Source organism: Nelusetta ayraudi, unplaced genomic scaffold, assembly GCF_046127955.1.
Source record: "Nelusetta ayraudi isolate G7.1 ecotype Tasmania unplaced genomic scaffold, CSIRO-AGI_Nayr_v1 ptg000008l, whole genome shotgun sequence".
NCBI classification, from domain to species: domain Eukaryota; kingdom Metazoa; phylum Chordata; class Actinopteri; order Tetraodontiformes; family Monacanthidae; genus Nelusetta; species Nelusetta ayraudi.
Genome location: NW_027466058.1, coordinates 5,431,200 through 5,448,608, shown reverse-complemented (window position 1 = coordinate 5,448,608; position 17,409 = coordinate 5,431,200). Strand labels below are relative to the sequence as shown.

General features: G+C 48.6%; 2 protein-coding genes and 1 long non-coding RNA gene across 3 annotated transcripts in view; 2 read left to right on the top strand and 1 right to left on the bottom strand.

Moving 5' to 3' along the window:
- LOC142883759 (uncharacterized) overlaps nt 1–17,409 on the bottom strand; it is a 140,977-nt gene that overhangs the window by 40,520 nt on the left and 83,048 nt on the right. The window lies entirely within an intron of this gene.
- On the top strand, nt 1,204–7,663 carry LOC142883499 (uncharacterized). The gene is made up of 7 exons (XM_076018414.1): nt 1,204–2,545; nt 5,307–5,407; nt 5,695–5,803; nt 5,923–5,972; nt 6,895–7,000; nt 7,282–7,440; nt 7,521–7,663. The coding sequence occupies exons 1-7, from the start codon at nt 1,984–1,986 to the stop codon at nt 7,661–7,663; spliced, it is 1,230 nt and encodes a 409-aa protein (XP_075874529.1). The 5' UTR covers nt 1,204–1,983.
- LOC142883755 (uncharacterized) lies at nt 7,667–13,680 on the top strand. Its single transcript, XM_076018916.1, has 8 exons — nt 7,667–7,779; nt 7,884–8,009; nt 8,101–8,195; nt 8,273–8,428; nt 8,527–8,723; nt 8,833–8,962; nt 12,193–12,395; nt 13,157–13,680. Exons 1-8 carry the CDS (start codon nt 7,761–7,763, stop codon nt 13,392–13,394), a joined length of 1,164 nt encoding a protein of 387 aa, XP_075875031.1. The 5' UTR covers nt 7,667–7,760; the 3' UTR covers nt 13,395–13,680.

Sequence of the window (17,409 nt, the reverse complement as noted above, 5' to 3'; positions counted from 1 at the left end):
TCCCTAGGCGTTTATCGCCAGAGAGTCATTTCTCGAAAGAAAAAACAAAACAAAACAGAAATCCACTGGCATTCCAGAATCTTTGTCCGATTTCAGATGCACACACACACACACACACACACACACACACAAAAAAATCAGCAATCAGCATTCATTATGTTTTCCAGCTGCTTGCGTTTACTCAAACTACATGTATAGAAGATTACGGTCGTAGCTGCTGTTCTTTCAAATACCAGATGAAGATGTCATCAAAGTCAGACTTAACTGTGAATGAGAAGCGCTGGTGTGGTTTAAATTCATCCAGCCTTGTGAAAAAACCGAGGAGGTCCCTCTAAGTAGTGGTGGGCTCTGTTTTATGTCCAGTCGGGGCTGCGTGCACCTGCTCTCTACTGCCCCCCAGCTGATGGCCGCGCAATAACGCCACGCCGCGTCCAACCTCTACCCATTTGTGATGCGGCGCGACGCTCCCGAAATATTGCAAAATAACCCGATTTACCCCGAAATAATTCTGCCCGAAAATTCCTGATTCTTGCAGCTGTTTTCAAGTCGAGGGCAGGGTTTGCTCCTTCTCCCCGCTCAGCCTTTCAGCTTTACTCTGTCATGCTCACATCTGTGTCAGAGCACAATGCGAATAGTTGAAAAGTCCGCCGCTCAGTCTCGGCCCATCTTGTTCCCTTTAGGTCAGATTTTCCTCCCCGCGGACACATTCACGTGGATCTCCAAGCGACGAGGCCCGCAAAGCATTTCCACCAGACATCTTGCCTGTCTCGGCGCTAAGCCTCCGCTGCGGCTTCGCATCGGGGACTCCTTAAAAGATCCGACACCTCGACACGTCGAGACGAATCGGAGGAGCGCATTCTGACTCAAATCAGCCGCAAGAGTCGGGAGGTTTCACAAGTGCGCGTCCCTGCGGTTGATTTCTAATTTTTTACACGTCTAATTTATCCGCTCGCTCTGACAGTAAAAATTCATTAGCAGCATTTACAACCGCTCCATCTTATGAGAAACTGATGTAGAACAACACGGGCTGAAAGGAAACAGAGGCTGCAGCAATGTGCGTCTGCCCTCGAGGGAGTCGAGTTGACAGGGATAAAGTAAAGACGCTGACAGAGTTCATGCCGGTGAAAACTAACAGATGCAGCTTTCTTTCTTTCACTCTTGTGTGTGTGTGTGTGTGTGTGTGTGTGTGTGTGTGTGTGTGTGTGTGTGTGTGCGTGCGTGTGTATGCCGTGGATACCGGCAGGGGTGAGAGATTACTCCCATCACTCTACTGACAGTCCTTGGGCGTGAGAGAAAATGATCGATATCATCTCCGTGTCAGAGCCCTCGCTCTGTGGGTGGTGTGGCAAAATGGTTTCTTAAGCCACGACTGGATGACTTACCGTGCCGAGAACGGGACAGGACTGGGCCTGCAGCGCCGAGGAAATGCCATTTGACGCTCATGGGGGTCGGCTAAACCACGCATCCGCCTGCACGCACTCTCACCCGGTGCGCGCAGCGATTCTCCGGCGGTCGACCCACAGGGGAAACCAAAAACACGGACTCGCTAACCATCGGTCACGTGTGCAGCCGTGCACGCACACGTGCGCTAGTGCACGCACACGTGCGCGAATGCACGCTCGCCCGCATTAGCATCCAAATGCTCGCGCAGCTCAGGATTCATGCAAATGTTTCAGTGGGCGCTCGGCCCGAATGGAAAAAAAGTGGCACTCAGAAAGACGCTGTTTAACATTTCAAAGAGCTGCAGCTTTGTTTTTGTGTTCACCTGACCAGGGGAGCATGAATGGGTAATTTATTTATTTATTTTTTACCTCCGCCAGCTCGAGCCTCATGCTGCAGATGAGTGCAGATGCTCCTTCTGCTGTAAGAAGGTATCAGGGATCTCTGAGTTCCGCACATTCACTGGCTGTCACCTGAATAGCCCCTGGTTATGTCGACTCAGCGGGTTAAAAGTGCTTTTAGCGGCGGCCACTGTGATGGCGGATGGAAATGCAAGGGAGCGGCGGCCTCGCGGGTGCTCGTGAAGAAAGGAACCTTCAACAGTGCTTGAGGGGGCTCTTCTGCTGCTTCCTGCGGCAGGGGGTGAGGCCAGGCGGAGACGTCGCCCAAGGTGAACAGACTGTCCGGATCACGGTGGACGACCTGGGGACGGTGAACGCCGGCTTCAGTCTGCTGGATGAGGAGCCACCGAGGAGAAGAGCCAGCTCCAGTTTGTTCCTGAAGGAGAGCTCGGCAGCCTCCAGCCTCTTGCCGCAACCTGCCATCCACCTCATCCCACCGACTCCCTCTGGCGCCGCGGACAAAGGCCAATTCTTCGGCGTCAGCCCGAAGGAAGGTGGGGAACACGTCTCCAGCGGCGGCGGCGCCCGTGAGCAGATAAGCTGCGAGGAGGCGGAGGAGTCGCCGGCGGATCTCACACCGGCTGAGGCCAGCGAGAGGGAACGAGACCCTCTGATGAGCGAAACGAGCAAAGACGAGGGAAAAAAGCTCAGGTTCTCACGCGGCTCCCAGCAGGGGGCGTCTCTGGTCGAGCATCCTCGCAAAAGTGAGTCAGCCCCTCCCGTGCCCTTTCATCAGAGCCATATTAGTGTTTTATTTGCGACTAGAAGACTGCCAACGCCATCTGAATCCCATTATAACACTGTCCTTAATGCCTGTTGGCGGGCAAAGATCGTGCCTCGTATCTGTGCCAAAATGATCTTTCACAAATGTCAAAAGCTAACCACTATACTGGTGGTTGTTTGTTTTTCTGTTTTTAATCTGCGTCGTTTATCAAGCAGATCAAAAGTGTATTTAGCAGCACAGGTAGCGTGCTGTCTGCTAGCCATCGGTGCAGCATATTGAAATGGAAGGAGACAGCAGTCTGACATTCTAAAACATAGCTCAAAGCTAGTCGATAAAGAATTATCGGTGGGCTCCGCTGGCTCTTGGATAAGTCGTTAGAATTTTTGGGATGCTAGGTGAAAAGTCATAATTTAAAGGAGGCTTTACTCCACACAATTTTTGCCTGACGCTATAATCGGCAGTCAGAGAAAGGTAAAGTAAAATGCAGAGCATTTCAAACCTTGTAAGTTTATTTCTAAGCTTTAAAGAAGATGATTTGGACACAATAGTCCTTTTCACCGTAGCCAAACTGTGAAGTGACTGCCCTCGACATGAAGGTGCAGTTCCTTGAAAGTATGAGGTTTCAGAACCAATTTAGTGTTTTGGAGCCTTTTCAGTGAGCCAGAAGAGCATGTGAGCCCATCATGGACTGTTGTGGCTTGAGTGCAGCAGAGCCTGGTTAGTATCAGCGGCGAAAGCCCGAATTACCTCTCCACAAAAATAGCTGCCCTAAAAAAAAGTCTTGTTGACAGACATTCGTTGTACCAATTGTTAGAAAAACACGGAATGTTTATCTTTAATATATTTTGATTACTTGGCCTTGAAAACAGTTGAAAAACAATGAGGCAAACTTATTAATCTACATTGATTTGGAAGTTTCTTAATGTTGAACAGTAAATGATGTATTTCTCAGACACGATTCCGACTCGGCCTTGGCCGATTTGTTTGTCACATTTGAGTATTTCTGTTCCAGCTTCGATGGGATTAAAATGGGAGGCGCCAGCTGACGCTTCCATTCGTCCAGCTGTGGCGTTTTCTTGATCCCAGCCCTCCATTCAGATGAAATTGCAGTCATTATATGACACGGCTACAGTACCTCGAACGCCTCCTGTGGGACTCGCAGGAGTTCTCCATTGTCGGGAGTCTCTTTGTAGGCTTTGTGTGCGTATTCCCAGTGCCTGGCCGGGGCAGGGGGTTCCCAGGTTTTGGGTTCCTGTGACTCAGCGTGCTCCCCTCCCTCCACTCATCTCTCAAAGAGGCTAATTTCTTTTCAAACCGACGGAGGACAATGACGCTGGACGCGATAAGCATCGCTTTTTGCCTCTCCGTTACAAAAAAACGTGCTGAAAAGTCTTTAACTGTAAGGCTTTTTTTGCTTTGTCGATAAGTCTCTTGTCTGAGAGACCATGAAAGTGTTTTCTGTCCTCGAGTCCTCCGCGTGTCAACCAGTCAAAGGTGAGACATCTTGGGCCGAAGCGAGTCGCATTGGGCCGGGGGAGCGATCTTCGTCTCACCATTAGTCGGGATTTCACCCTTGGAGGCAACATCACACTGTGTCCCCGTCGCCTGCCAAGAGAATTCTTGTCCTGATTTGTTTTGAGTGAGCTTTTCCTGGAAGACGCAGGCTGTGTGAAACCAAAACACGGCCGCGGTGGGATGGGATGGGTGGGTGGGTGGGTGTGTTGCTGCCCTGCATCAGCATTCCCAGACTGTGCTCCATCACGCGTCTGCTCCGCCATTTGAACCCAGACTGGAAGTCAGCTCCACAGTTCAAAGACTACCCAGGAAGGGCGCTCCCGCAAGCCATCGCGTTGGGCCGAGAGTCATCGCTCTCTTTTGGTTGTTTTAGACAAGACGTCCGTGTTTTGAGTCGGCTCAGCGGTAAGTCAGACTCTGTGATCCCCTGCGGAGTGATTCATGGGCCAACCAGGTGATGAAGAGAGTGCCAAGCGACTCCCTCCTCGCTACACTGTCTCTGCAGGACCCAGACAAGATTCCACTGCTGACACACCTAAACCAATTACACTCTCTTATCTGATTCTGACTCCTTCTAAAACTCCCATCCCTTCAGAAGCAAGTCCCTGAAATGAAAAACATGTGTTTGAGAAATTAGGCAGGCTTCTCCTTTTTTTTCCCCCCCTCGCCGGGTTATCTCTTTAAAAAGAATTCCGCTTGCCTGAATAGCCTGTACGTGACTCATGGGTCGCATGTCCGTAAAAGTATAAAACTAATTCAGAAGAGCAAACATTCCAGCATCTATTCCCGTCAAATGGCTGCAATGCGATGCCTGAGAAAGGTCTGGCTTTGCCTGGGTGCCATGTTCTGAGCCCCATTCATCTTTCTCGCTATCATAGAAAAAGAGAGATGTCTGTTTGTTGACCAAGTGACATTTGGAAAATATAAGAATATGGCTTTTCTGTGGGAAAGAGCTGAGGTTGTCAGGGAACTATGTCGTAAACCAACGGGACATTAGCGCAGCAGGCCTGCGTCCAGTATCAGCACAGGCTAATGCATTGTAAATAGACGTGGTGACCCACTCGCCAGACTCAGGCCTAAAGAAGGACTGGAACTATAACAGCAGAGTCGCCTTGACACTAAGACTTAATTATTAAGTTGAATCCCCCGGGAGGAGACCAAGTCAAATAAGACCAAGACTGATGAGCTCTTATTTTACTGACTCATTGTTTTTCATTCCCACACAGACAGCCTGAGAGACAGACGAGTGAGATGCTCCGACATGCTGAAAGCTGAGCTTTGTCTGCGTCCTCGCGGCACCATCATGGATTCATTTACTCACCACCGGGTATGAGGGCCACCTAATGAACGTTTTTTTCCCCTCCTAAAAAAAAAAAAAACATTTCTCATGACCTCCACTGTAGATCACATGCTCTCTCTTTGGGCCCGCACGTAATGTGTTTACAGGCATCCACACAGATTCACCACACATTCCTCCAATAAAGGTGCTTTATCTGATTTAAAGTGATACTGTGCATTATGTCTCGGGAAGTTAAAAATACTAAACTGCTGTAAATGGATTGGATTTGGCCGCATTCGAGTCCCATGTCAAGAGAAACACGTATTGCGTTACAGAGGCCGATGACCCGCTCCCTCAGCGCCGGGGAGACACTGCCGAGGAGCGCCACTTTTCATGCGTTAAGCTCCGCCTACGACCACCGGGATGAACGCCGCACAAGCATCGGTTCGTCGGCCACCATCACACGCGCGCGCACACCCACCCACACACGGTGACGCTAACGCTCTGCAACATGTGAAGTCAAATCGACCTTACCCAGCTCTGTTTTCTTGCCTTTTATTCAGCATCATACGTGCCCCAGTCCGAGGATCAGAATGGAAACTTCCCTGTGAAGGTACTGTAAACCATCAAAGCAGGCCCTTCAGGGTGGCACGACACACAGCCCAGAGCTGCTGCAATTACGGAATATGCTCTGTTTATATTTCCCAGCTCCCTTGATCTGTCAAAGCAGTGACTCTGCAAATAGACTCGGGTTATTAGTCTTTGTGCTGAGGATTTGCCCGGCAAGATTGCTCCCATGCTTTGCAATCTCTTCGCGAGCTGAAACACAATACCAACGTCTAGACTACACTTGCCGACTCCATGCATCTGATGATCTCTTCACACTGAATCCCAACTCCTGAGACCTTAGATTAGACAAACTGGGCCTTTCCATGGTACAGCGTTAACAGGAGCAAATCCTGAATGAGGAAAACCTTACCTTACATTTTATCTGTATTCTTCTTGAGAGCGTCGTAAAATGTGAACCATGACTTATGCGACGATTACATAAGAATCTATGTTTCGTGTCGCATCTGAAATAAGCAACTTTGTTGAACCTTTTGTTACAGTCAGACGCAAAAAAAAAAAAGAGAATTACTGGTTGCGATGGGTCAAAACACATCCCAAACAGCCGTATGGCAAACTTGGCATGAATCAGTGGCACCCACTGTGACGAAGTGCGTATGATTTCGCCCAGCCTTTTGTTGTGCGTCCTAGCAAATTCATTTTCCCATGCTGCAAATTGACTCTGAATCATCTTTGTGCGTCACGTCCCACCCTCTTGGCAATCCCAGCAATCTTTTCGCCCCCTCACGCTCCGTGGATATGGAACACATATAGTAAAAATACATCAAAACTAAAGATAAAGCGCTGCGCCTAGAAGCGTGTTGCTCGTACGTATAGCGCCGTAACATAGAGGAAGTCATTAAACAGAAGGCTTTGTCAGGATCAGCTGTGGTATGAGCAGCAGGTATGTAACCGCTCCGTCTCCCCAGGGCATTGACAGGCAGGAAGCCAGGTTTCTTGGGAAGCTGAACACGGATGAAGTCTGCCAGTGGTTTACCAGAATTGGACTGACGAAATGTGTCCCTTTCATCAGAGGTACGCAACACAGCCTTAGTCAGATAGTAGCATCCTCGCCCACAATACTTTGACCAACCTCCAAATAAAAGAAAATGTGATTAATATGTCTTGCAGACTTTGATATATCAGGCTATGGTTTATATTTGCCCAATTCACGCCCAATGTGGTTTTTCTTACGTCATGTCTACAAAACTTGCCACCAAACATTAAGATCTGTTTTGCTCATGCAAATTACTAATGTTTTGATTAACCTTGAACTCTACTTAATATCTTAAAGTCCTTTTTTGGGTGGTTTTCAGAGGCGAAGCTGCGCGGAGCGGACATTGCATCTGTGGACATGGACATTCTTGACACCCTCCACATCACCACCCTGGAAGACAGGGAGCACCTACTGTCAGCCATTTACAATGAGCTGCACCCTCCCAATGCCGTCACCCAGAGGCTCGATTCTCTTCTTGGTACACGCAGATAAACATCTGGCTGAACGGTTCCATCAAAAGATTAAAAACCACTAACCCTTCCGATCATGTTTCTGCAGAGTCGGTAGGCCCCGCTGATATCAAGACATTCACTGAAACGCTGGCGTCTATGAGCAAGTCCAGGTCCTCCCCTCATGTGAGCTGCCTGAGCGCGAATCGACGCTCGCTCAAACTCAGGTACAGACTTGCCGATGAAAAATAAAGGTCAGTTTAAGTGCCTGCCTATAATCCCTTCTAATCGCTTTTACTCCCGGGGCAACAGTCAGAAGAACTACACATCACAGAGGAATTCACAACTCATGGAGATCACAATCAACGGTCAGTTTATCTACTGCTAAATTGAAGTTGCCACTGGCGACTGCCGGGGGAAATATAGTGGCGGTTGCAACGTGCAGAGGCTCTTTCTTCTTTTTGTGTTCCAGCGTCACAGCGGATCGTCCATCTCAGAACTCCGAAGGAAACAACGGTTGCAAAAGTCATCGAATCGTGCATCAAAATGCTGGGAACGACGGACGACAAGAGCCTCTTTGCGCTGAAAGAAACAGCAGGTGACTCATGCATGACGCTCTGCACGCCACGCCATCTTTGAGCCATCAGACTCGTGGACTGACACGCTCTGCCCACGCTGTGATTTTAAAGGATCATCAGAGGATCTCCTGCCAGAGCGGCAGATTGGGACTCTGCTAAAATCCACATCTGAGCAAACGCAGCTGGAGTTGCACTTGTGTAAAATGGTAATGGTAACCGTCCACATATGCAGAGGGTGTTTTGCCATTTTCGCAGGCGTAACCACACATTTTTCCCATCGCAGGACAAGCCGGCAGGTCCCGCTCCGCAAAACAACTCAGAAAGTAACAGTTCGGACGAAAACGGCTGCAAAAGCGTCCAGGTGAGCCAGACGGCTAAGAGCGAGCGAATCAAGGAGCTGAAAGAGCAGGTGGACTCGCTGCAAAATGTCATCCTTCAGGTCAGCATCATGAGAGCATTCGACCGCCAGTCGGTGCCAAAATGAAATTCGCCTAATGGTGAGAGCCATTGTATTGAATTGTTCTTCATCCAAAAAAGATCCAGGAGCTCCACCACGACCTGGTGGCATTTTGCTCCGAGCTGAAAAGCATGGACAGCGACACAAAGGTGGACCGGCTTGGCTGCGAGGAGCTGGAGCAGAAGCTGGAACTGGTCAAGGGCACACTGAACAACAAGAAGGAGAGTCTGCAGTCTCTCAGGGACAACGCCAGCAACCCCAGCTGCCAGAGGAGAAAGTCGGTGGAGCCTTTCTCTTCATTAGTGCACTGATAAATACTTGTTCTGGATGGTTTTGCTCAATTTACTTGGCTGGTGTGATCATCTGGGATCTTCTCCTAATTACAGACAGGTGGACGTCCGCCTCTTGGAGAAGATGAGGCTAAACTGTCAAGTGTTCAAGGAGGAGATCTCCATAGTGCATCTCAACCGACAGGTGGCTCACCTCCAGAGTGCGCTGCAGGAAAGCTACGATGAGGTATTATTACTCATCAAATCAGCATCACTAACAGTAACATCACTAAGTCTTTTTTTGGAAAGGGTGGAGGGGGTGACCAGTAGGTTGAAGCCAAATTGTCTGGAGCTCGTCCAGCAGTTTACTCGTGTGAAACCCACAAGCGCGGCAATATGTGGGAAAGCTGCACCGAATGAGTCAGAGAATGTTTGGACTGCTAAAAATATCCAATGAGAACCTTGAGATTTGCACCAAGGCTCAACGAGTCATCGCGACTAACATTTGCGGAATGACATTCCAAAATCAAGCCGTGTTTGAAAAATATCAAAGAAAACTGGTCAGCGTCTTGGCCTCTACATCAGCCACTGAGCCACTTTATGACGATCCAGACATTTTATTCTTTATGATCACCTGGATCTACTAATCACTGCTGTGTTTGAACTGATATCAAAAGGGAAAATCTACATCTGGTTCCAGAAATGTATTCTCCAGAGAGAGAAGAGGTACAGTATGTTTAGCTTTTTGCAACCTGCAGGCAACCACTAGAGGCCACTAAACCCTACATGGCCTGGGTCAGATCAAAGCAGCTCGGGCGACACACACAACAGGATAACAGGCTTTTTTTTTCTCCACCCGCATTCTGAGTGTCCCATTGACAATACACGAATCTACAGAAGAGGCCGAGCAAACCGCACACTCGGAAAAGGTCGTCCGCAGCTTCCTGATGCGGTGGACCATTACTTGACACCATTATGTCCATCATCTTTGATCCTCTGTTCACTGTCCGCCTTGAGTGACAGCACAATGCTTCATTCAGTCTACGGTTTCATTAAGCGGCGCAGTCGGTCCCGCCGTGGGACTGGGCACCAGCCCCGCTCGGGATGAACATGCACTTTATCCAAGAAAATGATGTTTGGGGGCCGACATCCGAGAGCCTGTGACCATACCAACAATGGAATGTGTGTGACAAAGGCCGCTGGGAGAGCGCAATGGAGAAATGGGCCAGCGTGTGTAAAACTATCTCCGTCTATCCCCGGAGGAGGCCACTTCTTTTTTTTTTTAATGTGACTCTTTTATCCAGCTCGAGAAGCCCTAACGAGGTGCCATGAAAGGACACACGCGGCTCCCGCTTTGAAAGGTGCCCCGTGTCACATTGCCGCCCCGGGGCCACACTTTTTTTTTTTTTTTTTTTAAGGTGCTGAGTTTGTGGGAAAAGTAGCAGCGCTAATGTTTATCATATGACCTAATCAGAGTTAACACACAGGTCAGAGCCGAGGAGCAGCCCTGGGAAACTGATGGGGCGGCCGCCCTAATAGGGAGCAGACCGCCCCGTGTTTGGTCTCGTAGGCAGCGCCTGCGTTTCAGACGGCAAGGAAATATTTCATCATCGGCGGCTCTAATCTCCAGGATCTAGCGACTCAATAAAGCAGCCGCCAAGGGGGAAGGGGGGAAATGGGAGGGGGGGGGAGGTGGGAAGGAGGGAACAGGAGGACGAAAGGGGTTAAAACAAGTGGGTGGAATTTGTCGGAATAAAAGACGGACACAAAGGGGGAAAAAAACAACATATTGTTGAATTCAGATGAGCTGATTCTTTACCAACTGTTTTGTCTCATATCACGGATGAAAAAAAAAAACCCTGTCTGTTCATCTTCGGTGCGGCTCCGGTTTTATTGGACAGGATGTTTCCTGTTCTACGGTGCAAAAGGGTCATGATGCACCATTTGAGATGTAACCAGAACATGTCAAACTGCCCGCCACTTATATGTTCTGAGGTTAGACGCGGGCGGAGCCGTCAGGAAGTCTGCGCTGTGAACGACAGCGCTGGTTCTGAAAACCGCAAGCATCCCCCCGTCTCAAGGAAACGCTATCCCTCCACTCACACTCACACTCACACGTCCGAGGATCCTTCCTCACGCAAAGTGAATTAAAGTCATGTCGCATATTGTGTTGCAGCTCCCAGTGATGCAGACAAACGACCGTGTTTTTCAAATCTCAAACCTTTTTTTTTTTTTTTTTCTTATTAAAAGGACCTTTAAATCCCCAAGTAATAGCCTGCATATTACGTGTGGTGTGTTTGGGATACGTGCCCTGCATTTGGCACAGGTAGTGGAGGATTTGATCTGATCTTGTGGGTAAACAAGGAGAATATGAAGAGAAAATTCCTCGGATTTGTGGCTCGTTTCCAACTCGAAGGCAGACCGAGGGGAAAATGATGCGCATTACGGGGAGTTTCTCAAGAGGTTTGGGCAGCGTTTCCGTGAAAATATCCTGTCTGGCCCACTTGTCTGAGCAGAGAGCGGTCTTAGCTTTGACCCCTGACCCCGGCAAGGCGGCATTTATTGCTGCGAGGCATTCACATGCCACTGGGGGAAAGGAGGGGGGACGTGCCAGGAGGCTGGATAAGGAACTTTGGAATTTGCTGGTTAGACTCACAAGTTTTTTTGATCCCCGCGAGCAACTTGCGGTGTGATCTTTCCCTTTTTTTTTTTTTTCCAAGGCTAATCATTACATCTTGGTGGTCTCCTGGCTTTGACGCAGATTTGGTTTACAACAGTATGTGCTCTATTATATTCAAAAGCTTTATTCAAATCAATGAGGCTACATTTTACCAGAAAAATACTCTTTTAAAACCCGTTTGGTTTTTCCTGTGAGGGTTATTTAAGTTGTGATATTATGTGAATTTATTCTCAATCAATATTTTCGAACAATCATGAGTTTCTCCGGCCTGCCATTGAACTCCAAATAAACAAGAAAAGTCCATCCTTTAATCCTTATGCTTGCGCTGGTTTTCAGAAAACTCCAAAACACAGAGATTTGGAAACCGACCCTTTGTGACATCACACAGGGCACATATACATCCGTCATTTACCTGTGAGGTCAGTGACGACACCTCTAGCCTGGTGTTTTCCTGTCCTCTTAAACCACCTTGCAGCCATCTCCCATCATCCAACTATTGGAGGAGGTGAAAACCCAGTGTTATTATTGGAAGCTGCAAACAAAGGGCTAAATACACGGACTTTCTGGAGATCAAGAAAAAACAGCTCACTGGATATAGCTGTAATGAAAAGCGAGAATTTAAAAATAGCTATATCATAATTTTTCGAAATACTAAATTAACTAATTCTTGATTGATTAGCATAGCATGGTAGCAGTAAAGAAGGAAAAGTCTGATACATTCTTTTAACCTCTATGTTTTGCATAAGCTACTGCCTTTTCTATATTAACGCCACCCTCTGTGCCCTCTCTGCACCTAGATTCAGGAAAAAGCCCAGAAGAGGAAGAGTTTGGCCATCGGTAGCCTGAGCCAGCTGGTGTCTCCGCAGTCTCCCGTCATGCTGCTGGTTGTGCAGGAGCAGCACAGCGCTAATGGGCGCTATGGCTTCACGTGCCGCTACAGGGAAGGCAGCGGTCTGGTGGTGGACGCGGTGGACAGCTGCCACCTGTGCGTGGGCGATAGGTATGACGTCCGCAAGATTCTTCCATCAGGGCTGTTTGCTAATGACAGCCACTCTGAGAGGACTTTATGAATTATGGTCAGAGCCCGCGAAGGGCCACCTACTTAGTGGAAGAAGTCTCCAGAGTCTCAGTCGTCCCATCTTTCTTTTTAATCATCTCTCATTTTTCTGTTTTTGAGCCGTGGAGGACAATTAAGGGTTGCAGCCCCAGAGCAAACAAATGTTGTCATGCAACGTTTGGAAGCAGAAGAAAGTGAGCAAGCGCATCGTATAATTACACAATTACTGCACCGAGTACATGCAGTGCCTAGATATACAATACTCATAAAGTTAATGGTTGTCTCTTTCTCACAGCAGCCGAAAACGCGGGTTTTCACAACAAGAACCTGCTCCCCTCCATAAGAATCCTCAAAGTTCCACTGCATCTTCTTTCCAGACAGAAATAGACGCTTTGAATACATGTGGAATTAATAGATAGATAGAAAAAAAACATCAGGGGAAAATAAAACTGCTTGTAATTTTAGAGTGCTGCATGATACGCGTGAGGGAGGGCCAATATCAGTCATATCAGCAAAATGATATCAGGATATCCTGGCGCTTACTGCTGCAAAATGATCATTAAAATAGAAGAATTTGCTGCTGAGAGGTCTAGCGGAGCAAAGACCGTTTAATATTTAATCTTAGCGAAGGGATTGGGAATAGCGCCTCCGACTTCACAAACTCATCTCTATCTGGTCTCTCTTTCTTCATTTGACGCATCCAGACTTGTGGAGGTGAACGGCGTGCCAGTGGTCAACGCCACGGCCGGGGAGCTGACGGAGCTTCTGCGGCGGGGACCCAGCGCTCAGATAGTTGTCCTGCGACACCCCCCGCTCGGCCCCGCCTCCCAGCAGCAGCACCGTCCGCTTCCGCCCGTCCCCGGCAGCGTGCAAAACATCAGCTTAGCGAGGGCCGCCGTCGCCATGGAAACCCAGGCACAAAGAAAGGTGATAGCTATGTGATGGCTGGGAGTCGCTCTGATGTTTTTTTGTGATGTAACGTTGAAATGACTCACTGTTAAACTGACAAACGAGCCCTCCATAGATTATTCTGTGTAGTTTGAAATGTGGAATTCTGACAATGTTGTGGTTATGTGTGTGTTTTAGTATTGTCAGTCATTGTCGCGTATACATGACGTTGTTGTTTGTGGAGATTGTAATGCATGATCCATGTTTACTCGAATGTTCAAAGCCATGGAAAAACGTGCGGAAAACAAACCATCAATAAATTAAATTGAAAAAAAAAAACGTTTCAATATTTTTTTTCTTGTGCAACAATGAATTTGGAGGTATAGAGAGGGAAAAGTTCAGCCTTTAAAAAAAAAAGAAAAGAAATTCAGCCAGACTCACAAAACATGTGACATAGAGTAAACAGTGGCAAATTCTTGTATACACAGTGTTTTCCTTCCACAACAACACGCTTGGAATCTGTCCTTAAAGTGCGCCTTTTTCAAAAAATAAAGAATGAATCACGCCTCAACTTTGTCGTCATGTAACCCGCTGCGCCGCAGCAACAAACCCTTGGGGGCCCAAAAAGGCCTCATTTCTCAGCCTTGTTCTCCCTCGTTAAGTGGCAGTGGATCATGCAAGTTTGACGGAGAGACAGCAAAAACACCACTAAAGCCTGACCCAGACCCCTGGAGTCCAAAGAGCCTGAGAGATGAAGTGATGAGGCCGGCTTCGCTCGTCTGCCGATGAGAAAAGGTCGCAGGTCAGCCGAGAGTACGTTCGCGGCGAGCTGCGATGGTTTTTCAATCAGAGGCGAAAAAAAAAAAGGGGGGCGGGGGGGTGCCGTCTAATCCCGACGATGAGGGAGATGGCATTTTCCGGTTGCCAAACAAGGAGGGCGGGAGGGAGGGAGGGAGGGAGGAAGGGGGAGTTCTGACAGGACTCAGACATGGGAAATTGAAGTCAGCCACGCCACAATATGCTCATTTAGCCGCTGGCACGGACGACCCCGGATGACATACCTCAGGAAGCACAACAATATGGGTGAGAACTGCAGCGAGAGGAGAGAATGTGTCACGGCGGCCTTTGTGGAAACAAATTAAGGCTGGAGAAAATGAGGCAAAATCCCATAAACACTGTGGCTGGCAGGAGTAGAAAGGATCCTGCGGGGACGTGCGCGCGCGCGCAGAATTTGATATTCCAACAAGAAACCGCACGCACGTCGCCGACCTGAGGCGTGACGTTGAAGACATCGAGGCAAACAACGACGTTGAAGACTCTTAAGGAAGAAAGATGCTGTCGAGAGGACGAAGCGCAGCAGCAGCAGCAGCAGCAGCAGAAGCAGCAGCAGCAGCAGCAGCAGCAGCAGCAGCTACTCGGATACAAAGTGGTAATGTAGGCCAGTCTGGAGCATCTGGGCTGAGTTTGAGGTGTGCACTCTCCACCCCAACCACCACCACCACCACCACCTACAGGACGGCAGCACCTCGCCCTGACCCGGACTGTACCTGACACAATGTGGCACAGGGCCGCCTGCAAAGCGCATCTGGTTTGCCTTACAGAAGCCTCGGCCAAGCTGGACGCAGCACACACGCTGATAAGCCGTGTGCCTGGGTCTCTCACTCTCTCACACTCTCTCTCTCTCTCTCTCTCTCTCACTCTCCGGCCCAGCGAGCGCCCAGTTAGCTCCTAACTATCCCTCCCTCCTCCCTCCTGCCCTCGCCGGCTCCCCTCCCCTGCCCCTCCTCCCACCTTCCTCCACTCTCTCTAACCACCCCATGACATTTAAGGGTGCCTGGCATCCGTTTGAAGTGGGAGAAGGGGCATTAGCTCTGGTTTCCTGCCCAAATCCCACACAAGCCAATAAAACACATGCAGGTCTGCAGCCGACCAAAGACATTCCTGTCCGCTGAGCATTAAACAAACAACATTTGCATTTCGGCTTGATATTGCGGAGCGCACGAGGAACGGCGGCCGCACCATGCAAAAAAAAAAAGAAGAAGAAGAAGAAAAAAAAAGAAAAGCGCCGATCTGTGTTTGCGTTAGGATTCCTTTGTACTCTTCCGGCTGACTCTCCGCTCCATTAAACTCTAAATAGCACCTAATGAGGCAGTGTGAGAGATTATAATTGGGAGATATTTCTTACTCATGCAAACAGCCTCGCATTTGCTTTTTCAAGAAGCTAACACAGCCGCACACCTTCCGGCCTCTTGTGCTGCGGTTATCACTCCGCAGCAGCAGCAGCAGCAGCAGCAGCAGCAGCAGCAACAGGAGTGAAAAGCCGGGAAGGTCAGAGTCAAATCCCAGGGGCTTCTGATTTCATTACGGCGAGGTGGAAACGAGAGTTTGGCCTTTTTCCTCTGGCGAAGCTCACGCTAAGTGGCTGCAGGAGGTGGCTCGGGAAGGTCCTCCAGAAGGCACACACGAGCTGAACAACTCCTGGCCCCGTGGTGCAGCGTTGATTGACCTCCGGCTTCTCTGACGGACGAGATAAACTGGGAATGCACTGCCATCTGCTGGCCACAACGCAAACCTTCACCGGTGCAGCTTGAATTTCGTCTGACGAATGAGGAAGCGGCCCTCCGAGGTTAATTACGAAGTCATCGTCGAGAAACGGAATGTTTGGCACGCAACAAGCATTTCGAAACAATTAGGAATTAGGAATTATGCAGGCACAAGACAAGCCAGACAAATTTGACACGGTTGCACGTGCACACAGCTATTTAACAATACACCAGAAATCAAGCATTTATCACTTCATGTTAAGCACTGATATATATTGACGGTTTTATAACAGTATCATTGGATTATTGAAATCCTGTTGTTCCTGTGTGCATGTAGCAGTTTTTTCCTTGGAGCCTTGTGTCGTCACATGACTGATATGCAAATACGCCGCAGACTCTTTTTCATCCTGCAGGTAATTTATTATGTCACGCGGGCAGATTAAGACCGAAAGTAAGGGGCGTGCGCGTGATTGATGACTGCGCCTGGAGGTTAACGTGGCTTTAACTACCCCCAAATTAATGTGCACGGGCCACATCTGACATCACGGCTACTTTTCGCAGCTGCTGAGAGACATTTCGACGCTCTCCACGTTGCTCGATTGAAGGGCTAATGAAAAGACCATTAAGATTAAGTCCAAGGTGTGCTGTGGATGAGATAAATATGTTGGCGAAATTGCTTTGCGTAGCCTTGCCAGCAGGCAGCGGCGAGGAAAGGTCAGCGTGAGGTATTAGTCATTTTCCAGTCCATTTTGTCTGAAATATGGAGGCCATAACGGCCCCGTGCATCCATCTAATAAAGGGTTTAATTAAAGCAAGATGGAAAAGCAGATTTAAAACAATAATAATAATAATTGTGGGGCCCACGTCAGCAACGGGTGGCTGAGATATTTGAATCGCACATTTGTGTGAGGAAAAAAAAAAAGAGTGTGGGTCAACGGAGAGGGAAATCCCACGCAAAAGACTTGCAAAGATTTAAAGACTGTAAACGGCCAGAGGCTCCCTTCTTTAGTGTCGTCTGCCAGTTAATAGGAAATGAAAACAGTTGCTTAAGCTCATGACTAGGAACAATCTGTTTAAGGCAGATCCATGATCTGTAAAAGGTAAAGATGCAATTAGAGGATATTTTTTGTTTAGAGATTATTCTAGTCTTTATGTGTATAAACGCATAATCGAAGAACACATTGTTTCACCAGCGGAGCCAGATTCATTTAATGAAACACCTACTACAGATAAACAAACAAGCGCCACACGGCTCTCTCTCTCTCCCTCCCTCCCGCGAAATACCTGCTAACAACCTCTAGATGGCAGTAAACGTCTCAACATCGCTCCATGCAAAGGAGATGCTGAGCGTTCTTCAAAGTTGCCTGGGAAGGGGGGGGGGGGGGGAGGGGGGGGGAAGGGAGCCCGGCACTTGCAGAAAAGGATGTTTCACGAGCATCCACGCTTGAAAGACTGCCAGGCAAATCCTCGGCTTGGGCTCACCATTTGCTCCTCAATGGTTTGGAAAGTAGGGCAAGGCACTACTA